The sequence below is a fragment of the Mixophyes fleayi genome, chromosome 4 (assembly GCF_038048845.1).
Source record: "Mixophyes fleayi isolate aMixFle1 chromosome 4, aMixFle1.hap1, whole genome shotgun sequence".
Taxonomy (NCBI): domain Eukaryota; kingdom Metazoa; phylum Chordata; class Amphibia; order Anura; family Limnodynastidae; genus Mixophyes; species Mixophyes fleayi.
The window spans coordinates 26,048,218-26,065,780 of NC_134405.1; the positions used below are offsets into that span (position 1 = coordinate 26,048,218).

At 38.3% G+C, this 17,563-nt stretch overlaps 1 protein-coding gene across 1 annotated transcript; it reads left to right on the forward strand.

The window, feature by feature from the left end:
* The first annotated feature begins 241 nt into the window (after positions 1 to 241).
* On the forward strand, positions 242 to 2,544 carry LOC142150585 (homeobox protein siamois-like). Its single transcript, XM_075205786.1, has 3 exons — positions 242 to 566; positions 1,108 to 1,328; positions 2,491 to 2,544. The coding sequence occupies exons 1-3, from the start codon at positions 242 to 244 to the stop codon at positions 2,542 to 2,544; spliced, it is 600 nt and encodes a 199-aa protein (XP_075061887.1).
* Positions 2,545 to 17,563: the final 15,019 nt, after the last annotated feature.

Genomic DNA, 17,563 nt, shown 5'->3' on the forward strand with positions numbered 1-17,563 from the left:
GTTTGATCCATAACACATTATTGTCAAGCACATTTACATATTCAAATTGAAATACTTGTTGGTACTGCAGTAAAGACAGGTGGGAAATTGGTGGATCAAAGGAATGGGTGATAGATACCCCAACTTGACAATAACATCAAAAAGGGCTTCTCACTTTGTTCCCCAATACACAAAGTCTAAAAGATATAAGAGATCCATAGATCCCACAGTGCTACCATTTCATCAAATGTATCATCCAGACATGGATACTGAGCTAGACCAAGTAATCAACACGGTGCTGTCTCTAGAAGAAGACTATCCAGCAATGTCTCCTCCCCCGAGGGACCAAGACCATCCATCTAGTACTTGTTCAACATTTACTGATTTTAGGACACTTATGGAGAGTCAAGAATCTGCCTATAATGCAACTATTCTACAGCAGATTGTACGTGAGCTATGTTCTACATTACTGAACCAACAAGAATCCCAGACCATCAAGACTATGGATCCAATTTTTGCTAAGCACATAACTGAAAAATCATCGTCCAAGGACACCACAGAAAAGAGTCTCAACAATCCAATCAAAAGTAAGTCTGTTTAACTTCAATTTTCATTCTACATTTTATTTCTTGCTAAAGAGTCTAATGGTGAACTACATTTTATTTTATGATTGACATTTAATGTTTTTAATAGTTGCTTATGTGTTTTTTGTTGACTATATGAGATTGGTTCTTTACATATATTGAATACAATTTAGCAAACAGTTATGATTGATATAATTTACATATCAGTTTACATTTTACATGGGTAGGTACATGATGTGTTCATATATACAGAATATGGTCTAAATATAATTGATTTGATCTTTGCTTTAATATTTATCTGAATTAGATCCCTTCACGATCAAATTAATTTTACTACCTTCTCAGGATAGATGTTGTGAAATATTTTTCAATTGAAATCTCATATTAACAAAAGGTTTTATGAAGTTCAGAGTTTATTAATATTTTCTATTATATCAATTTTTTTTAATATCAGTTAAAAACAAACCGTGTAAGAATTTGTGATCTTAGACTATGTTGTTTTAATTTACCTTAATTTAAAATGTTTCTCTCTTTTAACCTCAAGGAAAATTTTGTGAAGAAGAAAACTATGGATGTAAGAAGCCCAGAGTGGAGGCTGAGAACTGTCTGACAATACCATCAAGGGCCCCATCTAGAAAGAAAACCATTTACAACAAGGAACAGACCACTTTCCTTCACAATCAGTTTAATGACAACCCTTATCCAGATTACGTGACTAGATGTCGCATTGCTCAGATTACAGGGATTCCAGAACCTAGAATACAGGTAAGGAATAATTTTATTACTCTTTGGGGGGAATTCAATTGACCATGGGTTTTTTCTTTACACCGCATTAAGTCATTTTAACGCGGTTTTCACTCATTTTAGAGCAAGTTAACTTTACCCGATATTCAATTAAATTTTTAACACACCTTTTTTTTGCATAAACGGTCCTATCGCGGACTAGTAGATGATCCATTGAAAGTATAGGGAGGGAGGGAGGGAGAAGCGTTAAAAGCTATTCCATTGTTTTTTAACGCGGTGCGGTAAACTGTCAACTCTCCAGTTTTATCTCGCACCTCTCATGGCTGTGCAAAAAATTAAAAACATAAGAAAACTATTTGAAATCATGTAATAATGTAAAAAAAAAAAGATAAATTATGTTTATCAATAATGCATAACATGAAAAAGGTGGTTATCTTTCATAGAAAGCATGTAAAAAAATCATAAAAATAATAAACACATTAATCACTAATTAATATATTTATATATGTTATATGTTCTAATATGTATGTATTAATGTGTTTTGTCATGGTATAGATGATTGTATAGTAAAAAAAAGTACTGTATGTAGATATTATAAAATAGAAAGGTTGTGTAATGCAATATAAATGTATGCCAATGCATTTTTCTTTATTATAGATGACCACGTTATACCCTCCCCTTCACTCCCCCCAAAAATTTGCAAGCACCAATGATTAATGCGCGGGGGCTGGCTTACCTGTTTTAGGATTGAATTGCACAATTTTTTACGCGGCGGTAGCTAAAAATGGTCGCGCCAGCGGGTCAAAACCTGCGCGGGTATTTTTTATTTTAACCCGTCGGGAAAAAAAAAAACGCAGTCAATTAAATTCTGGCATTATGTATCATAAATAATTATAATAGAATTATTATTAATGCTACTTTTATTCAATGCACTCCTAGTTTTATATCATTTTTTAAAAAATATATATATTTATTTTTCATATGTGTAACAAAAAGTATTTTAATATGTTAAATTAATATGTTATGCACTTCTTAAACATAAAGTCAATCACATAGCATATTCCAAAATATTCTCTCTACTTTAGATGATTTACTTTGTTTATTTATACTTTTCCTGGTGCTCATGACTCCAGATGGAGGTTATATTAATTTTTTTTTCTCCTAAATATTTGTTATTTTATAGGTTTGGTTCCAGAACAGAAGAGCGAGACATCTTTGTAGAACCAGAAGTTTATGAGAAACCTCCATATCTACATCTCTCCAGTTAATTGAGACACTAGAGAACTTATTGCTCTACTCAAATTATAATGCAATATTACCTTAAGGACTATTAAAGTTTTTTTAGATTAGATCTGTATTGACCTAAAGAAAATGTTGATAGTTCATTATTTAAAGTTATTATTATTTGTTATGGGCACTTACATAACATATAATATAATGTTTTTTGTGATTTTACTACTATAGTCAATAAGTCTATTTCATGTAGTTACAAAACAATGAATGTATTATATAGATGTCACCATCTATATTGTGCATAGTTCATCATTGTATTTTTTATCTCTGTACACACATCTGATATACTAGATGTAACATCCATGCCATTAGAGAATATTTATGTTTTTATTTTATTTGCAATTTAAACTAATAAATGTACTTTTTTAGTTGCTTCTTGTGTCATGTTCTTACAAAATACACTGTTTTGATGTTCAATATAAAATGTGATACTTTAGAGGTTTTTGGGCAGGTGAAAAATGCTTTGTTTGATTCATAATACATAATTGTCAAAAACATTTACATATTACATTTTAAATGCTTGCTTGTACTGCAGAAAAGACAGGTGGGAAATGGGTGGATCAAAGGAATGGGTGATACCCAACTTTAACAAAGACATCAAAAAGGGCTTCTCACTTTTTCCGCTAATACACAAGGTCTATAATATTTATGATGTCCATAGATCCTGGCGCTACCATTTCATCAAAGGTAGCATCCAGACCAAGTTATCAACACTGTGTTGTCTCTACAAGAAGACTATCCAACACTATCTCCTCCCCTGAGGGGAAAAGGTCAAAAGGGTTTAAACATGTTAGGCCTCAATCAAAGGGCATTTGTTATCAATAAATTCAAGACATTTTCTTTCAACCACGGACCAGAACATTTTTTGAGTGTAGCAAACAATACCAGACCCATTTTAATGTTTGAATTAAAATCTTAATTTAGTGTTAACCAATCCACTTTGTACTTCCATTTGAACCCATCACAATTGTTTCCATCAAACGTTTTGACCTGAAAACAGTTTTTAGCAAAATAGTTATTAAGTTATTAGCTTAAGCTTCCAAAAAATTAAATTAAAAACATTTGAAGACAAAGGGCCTGATTCATTAAGGATCTTAATTTAACAAACTTCTTATTTCAGTCTCCTGGACAAAACCATGTTACAATGCAAGGGGTGCAAATTAGTATTCTGTTTTGCACATAAGTTAAATACTGACTGTATTTTCATGTAGCACACAAATATCAACTTTAAAATTCAGTGTACAAATAAGCTATCAAGTATTTGTGTGTTACATGAAAAACAGTCAGTATTTAACTTATGTGCAAAACAGAATACTAATTTGCACCCCTTGCATTGTAACATGGTTTTGTAAAGGAGACTGAAATAAGAAGTTTCTTAAGTTACAATCCTTAATGAATCAGGCCCAAAATCATAATCTTAACTTTACCATTCTTTGTTCTTAAAGTTTTAACTACTAAAAATGTCACTGAATATCCTTTTTGATCAGAACCTCAGGACAGTGGAGGAAAGGGTCTAACATTGCCCGCTATAATTTTCTAGCATGCATAACTTGTACTAAACTGAAATCACCTGGTGAATACCTCAACATATTACAAAAACAACCTCATTATACCAAATATGGTGACCTAATACTCTACTTACATATGAAGTGGAAAACTATTTGGGGATGTCCCCAGTGATTAATATGGGTACATCTTAGCGTAATGGCGCTGACTTAGAGCGTCAGTCCTATTGCGGCAGTAAAAATTATCTGCTGCTCTTTATATCCGCCAGAAAATCCGACCTTAGGAGACGTGTCTGTCGCCTATATCCAAAGCATGGTGTAAAGATATGTGCTGATGAATATGATTTATCTTTAGTTCTAAAAATAAATACGTTTTGAAAAAAAAAATGACATGACTAAACACATTTGTTATAAAATTATCACAATGTGGTAGATTCTCTGAAATAACTGAAGTGACTGAACATACAGTATTCACTTTAAGAAGCACTTTTGGGCATAGACTACATGCTGGTGGAAGAAAATATCTCTAGGATTAAATGCCCACAGACTGACAGCATCCTTCTTTCAAGGATCATCCCTATTTCCATAGCTATGATTAGATCAATACCAGTTAATTTCTAGGTATGCAAATGGATTGTAGACTGCCGTAGGATAAATTAGTGACTTTAAGGGTGCTGTTACACATTGTTCGCCTGATTCATCTTTGATCGCAATGTGGACACAACTTGCGTTTAAAAAAAATCGGACATGACTTGTCCACACGTGTGCCCGTGTTCTAGTACACGGTTCGTGTTCTAGATCTCAAGAAATGTCTCAATTTGAATATGGGTATCATCATCATCATCATCATCTATTTATTTATATAGCACCACTGTGGGGAAACGAGGTATTAATATCACCTCAACCTGTAGACTATAGAAACATATACTTTTTCTAGCCCTCTGGTTCCCCATATTTCTCAGTCATATTTAGACTTGTGCATATTCTATTTTGAAAGTAGTAAAAGGTCTGCCAGCATGTATCATTATCTTGCAGACTAGTCCATTGTTTCAGCCTAGGCAAAAGGGTTATTGTCCACCAGTCCTGTATGAATGTACAGCACACCAGGGGTCTCTTTTCTTTATTTAGATGTGAGCTGGATGTTTAATTACAGAGGACTGCATTGTGTATTTAAATGTAAATGCGTCTGGATTGTGATCGCTCCTGTTTTAACAAACTCTGCTGTATAGCCACAGAACAATAACTGTCCCTAATAAAGTCAGGAGTGACTCATCTGCTATCCATTTGGCTGTATGTTTACCTGTGAAAAGGTAAACACCGAAAAGGACCAATCAGGCAGGTCCTGAAATTGCTGATGAGGTAATTTTTGGATTTAATAGAGAGCTCTAGAGGACAGCAAATTGGCATTCACTAAAAGTTATAGCTGAATTCAAGCTGTCTTTAAGATATAAATCTCTGCCTCTGACAGGAAAGGGACAGTCAGTCCCTGGAGTACTGCCGTTGCCCTGATCTACCTCTCCAGGTCTTGGGGAGTTGTGTGTCTTGCGAAAGCGTAGTGACAGTGACTTAGGGCTGCTACGGTTGCTGGTAGCCTTAAAGGAGAGAGGGAGATAAGCTTGGATTGGTAGACAGCAGTCCCTGAGAGTGATAAGGATACTGGTGAGGTGTTTTTATTATACCCTGTATGTTGTCTGTGCCAGACTGTAGTGTTATTTGTTGCAAGTTATTATTTAAATATGTTTATTGCTGTTTCGTGCTACCATTTTGTTAAATAAACTTATTTGTTTTATTTGGATATTTGCCTGGGTGATTTTGAACCTTGGGTAGGTACCGGGTAGGCCAGCTGTGCGGCACAGAAGGTTACGTTAACCACTAATTCTGCAGCGCTGTTCAGAGAACTCATTCACATCAGTCCCTGCCTAATTGGAGCTTACAATCTAAATCCCCTAATATACACACACATAGACAGAGAGAGACTAAGGGCAATTTAATAGCAGCCAATTAACCCACCAGTATGTTTTTGGAGTGTGGGAGAAAACTGGAACACCCGGAGAAAACTCACGCAAAAACAGGAAGAACATACAAACTCCACACACATAAGGCCATGGTCGGTAATCGAACTCATGACTCCAGTGCTCTGAGGCAGAAGTGCTAACCACTAAGCCACTGTGTATGTTCAAGTTCATTTTGGCTATATATTACTTGTCATATGTAGACAGACAGAACAAACTGTAGGATAGGCACATGCATATGTGAAGTACCAAGCCCCATTACAACGCATGCCACAAAACCTTTTTTTATAAAATCATTTTGCAACTATTAATACTATAATCATTATTACAAATATATGTAAATAAATTTTTTATAACTTGAAATACATAAATCAGGATGTTTTTAATGCTTGCTTGTAAAAGGGTAACTAAAATCTTGTTATTTCCCTGAGAGTCTGCTATTGCTCTCTATTAGCACGGGGATCCAACGATGAGGCAAATATACTATCAATGCTATGGACCATTTAATATCTACCTTCAGGTATCACTCTCATAGGGTAGGTTCCAGGTTAAATCCATTTCTAGTTTGATTTCTGCTTATACACACAGGGAATAATTAATTATAACAATAAAGATTTTCCACAAAGTCTCATTTAAGATAATATGTGTTCTTATTAACAATAGGTATTTTCAGTAACAGTCTACATATAATAGCACAGTGTAGAAAGCATAATATATTTTACATGACATACATTGCATTGCCTACGTTAGCAGTTTTATCTATGTATAAATGTGACTTTCCTATCTGTGTTTGAATGTATGTACCTCACATTTCATAGTGTGTGTGTGTGTGTATGTGTGTCAAAAGCTAGAGAGTGTGTGCAAGATGGATGATAGATCACATAAAGGGCTCACTGTGTATGTCCCCATAAACCTCACATCACCCTTTAAAATTCTAAACATTTGCATGCAAATAAACACACGGAGACTTGGATAAGTTATTAAAAAATGCCAGAACTTTTATTGTGAGTTTAAATTTAACTAAACCTATGGTGGCGGAGAAAGGGCACTACGAAACAGCTCTCAAGCTGGTAACACTATAACACAAGTGGACTGGCGCAAACTGCCGTACGTCCACAACCACAGGGGAACAAATCCTGTCATCACTAGCGCTGAGTTGGCGTCAGAGTGACTGCCCCTTTAAAACTCACTCTGCCCTCGCTCACCGAGCCGGACAGGGACCCTCCTCACCGAAGGACCAAAAAAGGAGTTACTGGTGCCTCCTAGGGAACAGTGACCTACGACCAACTACCTGTGCGCCCACAAATCAGCCGCTGATCGCAGTGCCTTCCTACCGCAACATTAACCCAGAAATGCACACATCGAGGAGTGGGTGGGTGGGATCTCGTGCTGTGGAATGAGGCAGCCCAGGAAGTGCAGCCTACTATATCAATCAAGGTCCCTCCCCCTGGAGCTCCCATTGGTCGGGCCCAACCCAATGTTAACCCCTTCAGGTTAGTGTTCAGCTTATTACAAACCCTGTCACGCTTTAAGTGCGTTCGTCCCATGAAGCCTCACTTGTCATGACATTCCAAAATGGAGGCCAGACTGCATTGCCCTGGCTTTGGTGGCCAACAAAGCCCATGTCTTTTACAATACTACAAGTCCACAACACAAATGTCTCTGTCTAGCAGCCATTACACATTGTCCTTCATACACATGCCTTATAACTAGGGATGTTTTACTGACCCCTGTGCTTTGGTTTTGGATCTGTATTAACTTCGTATTTTGGTTTTGATCTTGGTATTGCATCTGTATTTTGTTTAAAAAAAAAAAAATTGCTAAAAAATGTTAAAATCACATAATTTGGCTATTTTTTTTGTTCCTACATTAATACTAATATTAATTTTTTAATTTTAATATATAACCTCAATAACATTAATTTCCAGTAATTTTCAGTAATTTTTTGTCAAGTGACAAGAACACTGCTAACCCTCCTATTTCTGTATGAGCAATGGCACTGAAGACTTTACACTGACAAGAACACTGCTACCCCTGTTTCTGTGTGAGCAATGGCACTGAGCAATGTCACTGGAGAATGGAGAGTGACACTAACACTGCTACCTCTCCTGTTTCTGTGTGAGCAATGGCACTGAGCAATGTCATTGGAGAATGGAGAGTGACAAGAACACTGCTACCCCTGTTTCTGTGTGAGCAATGGCACTGAGCAATGTCACTGGAGAATGGAGAGTGACAAGAACACTGCTACCCTGTTTCTGTGTGAACAATGGCACTGAGCAATGTCACTGGATAATGGAGAGTGACAAGAACACTGCTGCCCCTGTTTCTGTGTGAGCAATGGCGCTGGATCTCCTGGGGAGGGAGGGACTTATGGCATCCAAAACTTGCAAGATCCGACAATGCAACAATGATGTTTTGCCTCGATTCAAATCCCAGGAAGCTGGAAAGTACAGAGCCAGCTCGGCTCAATACTCGGATTGGCGATATTCGGGAGAGAGGTTTGGGTTTTGGAAAAACGAGCCTGAGCGTCTTTACTCACAACCTCCCTTACAAACTACGTAAGACAGCTATTTCACTTTCTATACAAATAGAGCACTGTTTTAGTCCATGCTCCCTAATCTCAGCCATATTCTAGCATCTGCAAACCAAAGACAACTATTTCACTTCATTACACACTATGTACTTACAGTGCTAACAAGTACACTGTAATTGTATACCTATATACACAACCATGTAACAAGCATATTCCCCAATACAGTCCGTATTAAACTCTACAACCAGGGTTGGATTACATTATACAGGCGGTGGGTATTACCCAGTATTGTTTTATTAATGTTTGTTCCCAATTGTAAAGCGCTACGGAATCTGCTGGTGCTATATAAATAAATGTTGATGATGATGGGTCCAGGCATTGACGCTTTAAAACCAGCAATTTCCCTCTGTCCGTTAAAACTGATGTAATTTGTCCTGGAGACATTTGACTAAGTCAGATTTTACAAGTGAAGGAATGTTGGATGTAATTTATATAGCAAGTCTATATTTCATCCTTGTCGGGCTTACAGTTATAGCATTTTTTAGGTCGCTCAAACATTTGTCGGCTTTCATGCCGACGGGGAAATGACTACCACCGGTTGGTCAGACCCTGAAAGGTTACAGGAATGGTGAGATGAGCTAATCATCATTAGCATGTATTTTGAATCAGGTGTCGAGGACCCACAACAGATACACCTCCTGACAGGTGTATGTGTGACTGTTTCCCATTAACAATGCACGCACCTTTCCTTCTCCTCAGGGGCAAGCTGGGCTGGTGGGCAGGGAGGTATCTGCCTCTCGTGCTGGTCCCATAGTGGGCTACATTTAACTGGGTCACTGGGCCACCTGCATTTTTTCCTTTAAAATAGGCTACAGAGTTCGAGGCTTGCCCCCTGGGCTAAAAATTTACCAGTCCTCCCCTCCTGCCCCGGCTCCAATTCTCTAAGCATAATGAGTCTCAAGTACAAGATGTGTCCACTTCTGTATAGGGATATATGTGTACATTTTCTTGTACACATGAGCACTACACAAATGCAAATAAGGACTTAAGTCCAACTCTACATAAGCCCCATGATGTTCAGGGATTCAAGGTGGAGTGGGAAGAGCCGTTAGTGTGTGGCGGGCGGCACAGATTTGAGGGGCCAATTATGTTTGCTGTGTGGGAGTCTTGGAGGCTCTTAGTCATGTGGGTTACCATTTCTCGGTAAGAGATCCCAGTGGTATGGAAAAAGGTGCCTCAAAAGGCCAGGGAATCGCCCCATTCCATTTGAAGTTGCTCACATGCTCTACAAGCAGGAGCTTTGCTTGCAGAACATGTGAGCATAACAGATACTACAGCAGGTAAGCGATCTGGTCTTTTGGGAGTTGCATGGGACTAAACACATTCCTGATCATATTGGGAGCTTCGGCATCCATACATGCACCAGTAATCTGGCATGGTAGGTGAGTGCATCTGATTTTAACTGCATTTTAATGGTGTTTAAAGCATATAGGTCAGTGTAGGACCTGCATATAATGAGGTGCCCTTGACGCTGGGATGCAGGCTTAAATGTTTTGATCAAAATATGAACTAATACCTCATATTTTCATTTTGCTACACAGATACGCAGTGTTAAGGATAAGTACTGACAACTGTCTTTTTGTTTTGTATACATATATGGGCATTTATATTGCCATGCAGCTGGTACCATATACATTATGGGGTATACCGAGCGTGGGCTTATTGCCAAGCAGCTGGTACATATATAATATGGGATATACCGAGCGCAAAATTCTTTTTTCTCTGGTTTTGTTTCAACACATTTTCCTACTGCCACCTTTGCTATCACATTTTCACATTCGCATCTAGAGGCAGATAAAAGCATTTGCAATCTATTAGGAACATTATATGAAATATATTAAGGAAAACCCTGTATAATTGAATCTATTTTATATTATACTATATAGTGTTAAAAAGTATATAGAATAATTTCACTCTATCAAACCCTCTTAAGCCCCCATTCATTATCTACAAATTTTCATACCGTTACTTCTAAATTCCCACCACGACCACTGTATATAAGTGTATGATAAATACAAGAGGTTTACTTAGCTCATACAATGAAAGTCTGCAGTGTATAGCTGAAAGCAGTAATAGCAGAACAACTAAGGATCTACAAGACCCACAATATATTAGACAACTTAAGTAAACCCACTTATCAGTCTCTCAGCAGCAGTGTTAGAACATGGGCATAATCCGATGTAACACAACAAGGTTCTATTACTTCTGCAATATGAGTCTTCCTGCAGATGTTAGTACCAAGCAGGGTCTACTGTAATTAGTAAAAGCATTCCGAGATCAGTATTATAGACATTAAGTGACCAACTTGTATTGTCCATTTATTTTGAACGCTCCTGTCAGCTTCTAATAAAAACAGGCAAACTGAATCATTCCTGTCCACTGCTGAAACAAAGAGCCAGTTGAATACACTCCGTAATGACGAAGAATGGAACTGTACCTGACGCGTTTCATAAGTGTTTCAAATGGAACTTTCTCAAAGATGTAGTAGCCAGGGTTGTCGGGATTGGGAGCAGAGGCTGGAATAGAAATAGTGGCAGGTTAATGTGTTCCAATGCATATTAGGCTGTTTAAACTGTATATAATGGTTGTCATGACATCCCTCTAACTTCATTGTTTCTCAGGGGCTTAACATTTCTTCATTATTGAGAGAGCTAATTGGTCCATCACTAGGCTTAGTCCGTGCTGGTTTATAAAGCTGTACTATTAACTCACTGCCTGTTATAGGCACTTAGGTATTGTGCTCTGCATCAGTTAGAAGTCTGTTTGATGTTTGACCCACTTCTTCTGACTATTCTTTGTCTGCTGCCTGCCCTGACCACAGTATGTGACCCCAATGATTTCGTTAGCCTCATGGGGATTTAGACTCCACTATTCTGTTTACCAGCTCTAACTATTTATCTACATTAATATACACAAGATCTGGGGGGACGGGGGACTGAGTATCAGTGTGCACTAAGCAAAATAGGGGCTTATATAGGTGAAGACCAGAAGCAGTTTTATATCATGTGATCTGGGAAGCTGATGGCTTTCAGTACGGGGGTTAACTGGTTGTATTTAGTGACCCACAGACTCCTCTCTTATTGTTCCTCAATTACGCTTATTATCTAATAACTCAGCACCTGTGCTCTAACATGATGCTATATACAGCGTACACAGTATCTCAATTAGATCGTTCCATGTATGATTAGTACAATAATTTTGAAACTAATATTTTTCTCTATTTTAATCATGAATAAACCGTTCAAATATTAACCCTTTATAGACATTGAGATGAATATTTTATTGTATTTTAAATAAATATCTGCAATTTATGATCATACCCATCCTTTTCACATTAATGGCCAAATGTGATTCGCAAAGAAGATACAAATATTAGCTCAATCTTATTATATAACACATCTTCATAAGGGATAATAGTATTAGAAGTATCAGAGTCGTCTTCCACATTAGCTACTATCTTATAAAAACACTAAAAAAGAAATAATGATAGATTATTATAATAAAAAATATTAAATGATAATAATAATTTGGACCATCAATCCTGAAGTAATACTCAATGAGTAGTCCAACAATTTACTGAATACCATTGTTTTCTTTAAGACCCTCTGAATATGAGTTCCACAAACCAAAATTACAAAACCTCCTGGGTTTTCTCCGTGCGCTGCCTCAAAATGCCTATGTGCCAATTATTATTTTTTCACAATATTTTGTTAATGTTTTAAAAAGTTACCATTAAAACACAAATTGTCTTGCTCACATGTTGATTGAGGTAAAGACAATGTAATACATATATCACTTTTGGAGGGGTGCGGTGTATAAAACTATTAATTTGAAACTGTTCTTTAGTTACATAAGAAATTAACTCTCTCTCTCCTGATTAATTATACTTTTTCTAGTTGTCTCCTAATAATAGACCCAAAATTCTATCTTATTTTAAAATAAAAAATTTTTTTGGGAGTATTGTTTCAATTTGTTGAGACTTTTTGTTGAATTTAGATATATATGGCATAAAATCCTCAAATTAAAAATAATCCTTACTTTTTTTCTATGTATCAATCAACTGTTCAGTATTTTGTAATTTAGTTTCTTCTGCTTCTTGAATCAAACCCTGAGGATATCCCCTATTAATATTTGATTTTACATTTTGAATGCTTGCATCTCAAGTATTGCTTGCTCACATTTCTCTTCTGTTCCTTGGAAACATTTTTGTAATTCAAGGTTTGTACAGCCCACTGCATTAATGAAGATCATTGTTCAAATCCACATCTGTATAATAACTTGTTGAAACAATTTTCTGGGCCTGTACCAAAAATGTGATGTCCAAAAAGTTGACAGTGACGCGATTAAGTGTGTATGTGAATTTTAAATTAAAATGATTTGAATTTAAATGTGAAACAATTTTTTGGGCTCCTCCATCACAAATTATAGAAAGGTCAACTATTTAATGGCCATAGAGGAACAGGTCTAACCGATAGGGACTATCCCAGATATTCCTGTTTGAACCTACCCATATATTGGAATTCTCGGTGCAAACTTGGTCCCTATGGCCGTACCACATGTCTGTAAATAATAGTACTTGTAGAACATAAAATAATTATGAGTGAGAATAAAGTGAATTGAGTCTAAAATAAAGTCACGCTGCCTCTTCGAGATACCAACGTCCGCATTTAAGAAATATTTTGCTGCTACCACTCCTTATTTTGTGTGTAATGTTTGTGTATAATGCTGAAACATCCAAAAAGTAATAATGTGCTTTGGAAAAAATATATTTGGTAAGATTTAGGGTATAATTTGTCTCCTGATATAGGATCTCAGTCAAGAGCCAAGTCTCAGACCAAGGCAGTGTCGGACTGAGCATGAAGAGCCCACCAGATAAACCAATGGTAGGTAGGGGCCACATGATAGCAAGTTCTGGAAGTGTCCTAGGAGGCACTCTTGTTGCACCCCTGTTGTTTACCTTAGCAGGCAGGAAGAGGGAGTGGCATCCTTTCCTCATAGGATTAAAAGTGTGACGCTTGTCTGTGACATCATAGCTACGCACCATACTGCCAGCATAACACTGACATGAAGCTGAAGCATCTAGAAGCTTCACATGTAAGAAGCAGCAGGCTCTTTATCCTTCTTGACAGTGGCTGGCTCGCCGTGTGGGGTAGCACGGGGGCATTAAAAACACTGGATGAGTGACATTATGTTACTTATGTGGTGTTTTAGCCCCTCTCCTAACCATTAGCTCCCTTGGCAAGCCTGAAGGATGATTCAACCCTGATGCTGTTATCGACATCAATTGCTTCGGTAAGGGCATCTACAAAATAACCAAGGTGTGCTCTGTGGAGTTACCAGGGTACTCTGAAGGGACATGCAGAAAGTAACAGATTCATAGTGGTATAAATGTGTTGGAATCCGGTGTTATAATATACCACCACTTCTACTGGCTTCATTGTAAAACTATCAAAACCCATTCACTTACATTTTCCATAGCGGTATTTTTAAATAAAATACTTCGACCAGTATCTATCTATCTATCTATCTATCTATCTATATATATATCTACTATATAAATGCCTAGTGGCGTGTGTGGAAAAAAAAAAACCAAGCTGCAGCGCCACCTGCTGGGCAGAGTTATACACTATATATTTCTTGAAGGAGAAGTGACAGTGGTGGTTGCCGGGGGTGACAGTGGGGAGTTTTTAACACCTTAAGTAGCTTGATGAAGGATGTGGCGATGAAGATGAAGGATGAGGTGATGGAGAAAAATGATGTGGTGGTGACATGTGGACAAAACCACGTTAAAAAAGGGCGCTTGCGTCGGGAAGTAACGCTCTTCCCCTGAGGAGGCCTGGGCTAGGCCCAAATGCATGACAAGAACCTTTTTAACACCTTAAGTAGCTTGATTTGACTAGAATGCATGAGTATCATGCACGGGTTAACTTGTATATATATATATATATATATATATATATATATATATATATATATATGGTGTGGACAAAAATGCTGCACTGTAGGAATGCTTTGTAAAATAGAAGTGTTAATAGTTTATTTTTTATCATCACCTGCAGGACTCCTTTGTCCTTCTTTACCTAGAAGAATTGATGCTGTTTTAAAGGGAAAGGATGGTCACAGTAAATATTTATTTGATACAGATTTCTCTTCCCTTTGCATGTTGCTAATTGATAAAAATAAACTATTAACCCTTCTATTTTTGAAAGCATTCTTACTTTGCAGCATTTTTTTTCCACACCTGCCTAAAACTTCTGCACAGTATTGTATATATTTATCACTGTAGCCTAAATACTGGCAAGTAGAGAGGAAGAACAAACATAGAGGCATAGTTAAGGTAATCACCAAAAGATCTAGTTCATGGCTTAATTATTTTTTTAATCCACCACAGTTACACACTGCATACTTGCAAACTGTATTTCCCCCACTAGATGTCACTGTTGTACTCGACAGGAGGGTGGGGGATCTGTGCTAATTGATCTAGAAACTGGAGAAGTGGAACAAGTGTCAGTTTAAGGTCTTTAAATACTTTGCACCTCTACATAGCTGACAGTGCAGTGTGTGGTGTGAATTAGTAATTGGTGAGATACATGACATGCACTTAATAACATCCTCTTCCAGGAAACTGCATCTCTTTAATATAAGATTAATATCTATAAGTGTACATTAAAAGTGGAATCACACGTTACATGATGCGGGCAGCCTTTATTCAGTATCTTCTCAGCGTGAACCAGTGCGAGGAAACTATGTCTCTGCCTGTAATGAAACGCCTTACTAAGCGTCTAGGAAGTTCACCTAAATCCATAGTGAAATATATTGGTTTATTTTTACAGTATTTCACTGGATTCCTTTTTATTTCACTATTCCCTGAAAAAAATGCCACTATATATACATCTCATTTGAAAGACTTGTATGTCCCTTCACAGAATGTCCTTATGTAATGTTTTGTTGCCTGATCCCTCTTGGCATGAATTACAGCCATTCTGCAAGTGAAGCTAAGCGACGCTTCAGGAAGTCAAAAAGCTGCAACGCTGAGGTTTACCACAAGCCAGTGGTATTTTTAAGGGGTATTTCAAACAGCTATTTCCAGTTAGTGGCCACTGAGCATTAAAGGTCTAGTGACAAATTTTCTTTTAGGTATATTGTATATATTGTAATATTATGGGTAACCTAGTTTGAAAATGCTAACATGATTTGAATTTTAGCCTGCCCCTTTTATTCATATAGAGCCGAAATCCACGAGGATGCCAACGTCTCTCTTCACCTCGCCTTATAGGGTGTTTTGTTGAAGGGAGCAACGGCAAATTAAAACTAGAATGACCTAACTTCCAACCGTCCCAAATTCAGCGGGACAATCAGGATTTTACGGGACAACAAATAGGTATTCTCCTTGGTGCAGTAAATATAGTGGGTGCAGAGGTAAGTGCAAGGTGTAATCATAAGTATGGCAAAAACAACGTTTATTCACAGTATATAATAAAATATAGACAACCTCAATAACAGGTCCGGACTAAATATATCAAAAACAATGGACATATAAGATATAACCTGCTGGGTTACAGCTAGGATGTGTCAACAGCAACATCTGTCTCGAGTGGTAACCATTAGGTATCAGATGACAGCATAATATCTCAAATTTAATGTGCCAATAGACTGCGGTCTCTCAATTCCATCACACAGTCCTGTTAGGCAAATAATAATCCAAACGCTGCTTTTGTAAATCACAATGAAAGTTCAAGCAGTGAACAAACAGACAACTATGTATCAGGTGCCATCAGGGGGATACGGGGGGTACTGTTGTACCGGGCCCGGGCTCACCAGGGGGCCCGGTACAACAGCGCAGCACAGACTTACCTGGGGCCCCGCTGGTCTCCGCTACTCTGTCTGCAGCCTGGCTGTCACCGTGACAGGGGGGGGGGCCGGGGGACACGGGGTGTCCGTACTGGGCCCCATGATTGCTGAAGGCGACCCTGTCAGGTACAGGCATTCAAAGTGTCTTTATGGTGTTGTGGGTGGTGGTATTAGAGCAGAATAGATGAATATGCAAGAGAATAATCAATACTGAATGGGTATTGTACTCGTGCTGTAAACTGAGTGTCCAAATTAGATGAATCATCCCCAGGGCCGGTGCTAGGGTCCGTGGCGCCCTAGGCACATTTTTAAAATCGGCGCCCCCTGCCCCCCACAGCACATTTTCAACATGAGCGCCCCCACCCTGCACACTTACAAAATAGTGTGTAAGTGTGCAGGGTGGGGGCGCCGATTTTGAAAATGTGCGTCTTTTCTTACCTTAACTTGCCTCCTCTCTGCTCCGTCTGCTCCCCTCCACTCACTGACACTGTCGGGCCGTGATGATGATGATGTCACGCCCGACAGTCAGTCAGTGAGTGGAGGGGAGCAGACGGAGCAGAGAGGCGGCGGTGGTGAGCAATAGTCCCTTCCCCCCTCCCTGTGGATGTATCTGAAGCTGTGCGGCGGCCGTGAAAGGTATGGTCAGTGGTCGCCGCACAGTTTTAAAGGAATTTTTAATCTGTGGCGCCCCCCAGGCGCCCTCCAGAGCCCGGCGCCCTAGGCAACTAGCTAACCTTGCCTAATGGGAGCGCCGGGCCTGATCATCCCAGCAATGAAATGCAGAATGGATGGAGAAAGTACATGCAGTTCTAAAAGAATGAAGCCAGACCCACTCAATACCGGCATGGTAAAGTTCCTTCCAGCGAGACCCGTGTAGACCTTTTACCTCTCCTGAAAGCGGGGGGGGGGGGGGGCATCCGCTGTAGATGGTTGAGTAAACTACGTCCTGTATACAGTACGTCTGGTGTAACGAAGCAATGAGTAGTTATCTGTTGACGCTGG

Bases quoted from the DNA above. Each gene is read 5' to 3' on its own strand.
- LOC142150585 (XM_075205786.1), top strand. From the start codon at position 242: ATGGATACTGAGCTAGACCAAGTAATCAACACGGTGCTGTCTCTAGAA. The intron at 567-1,107 runs GTAAGTCTGTTT...TTTAACCTCAAG, and splicing joins TCTCAACAATCCAATCAAAA to GAAAATTTTGTGAAGAAGAA. The intron at 1,329-2,490 runs GTAAGGAATAAT...GTTATTTTATAG, and splicing joins TTCCAGAACCTAGAATACAG to GTTTGGTTCCAGAACAGAAG.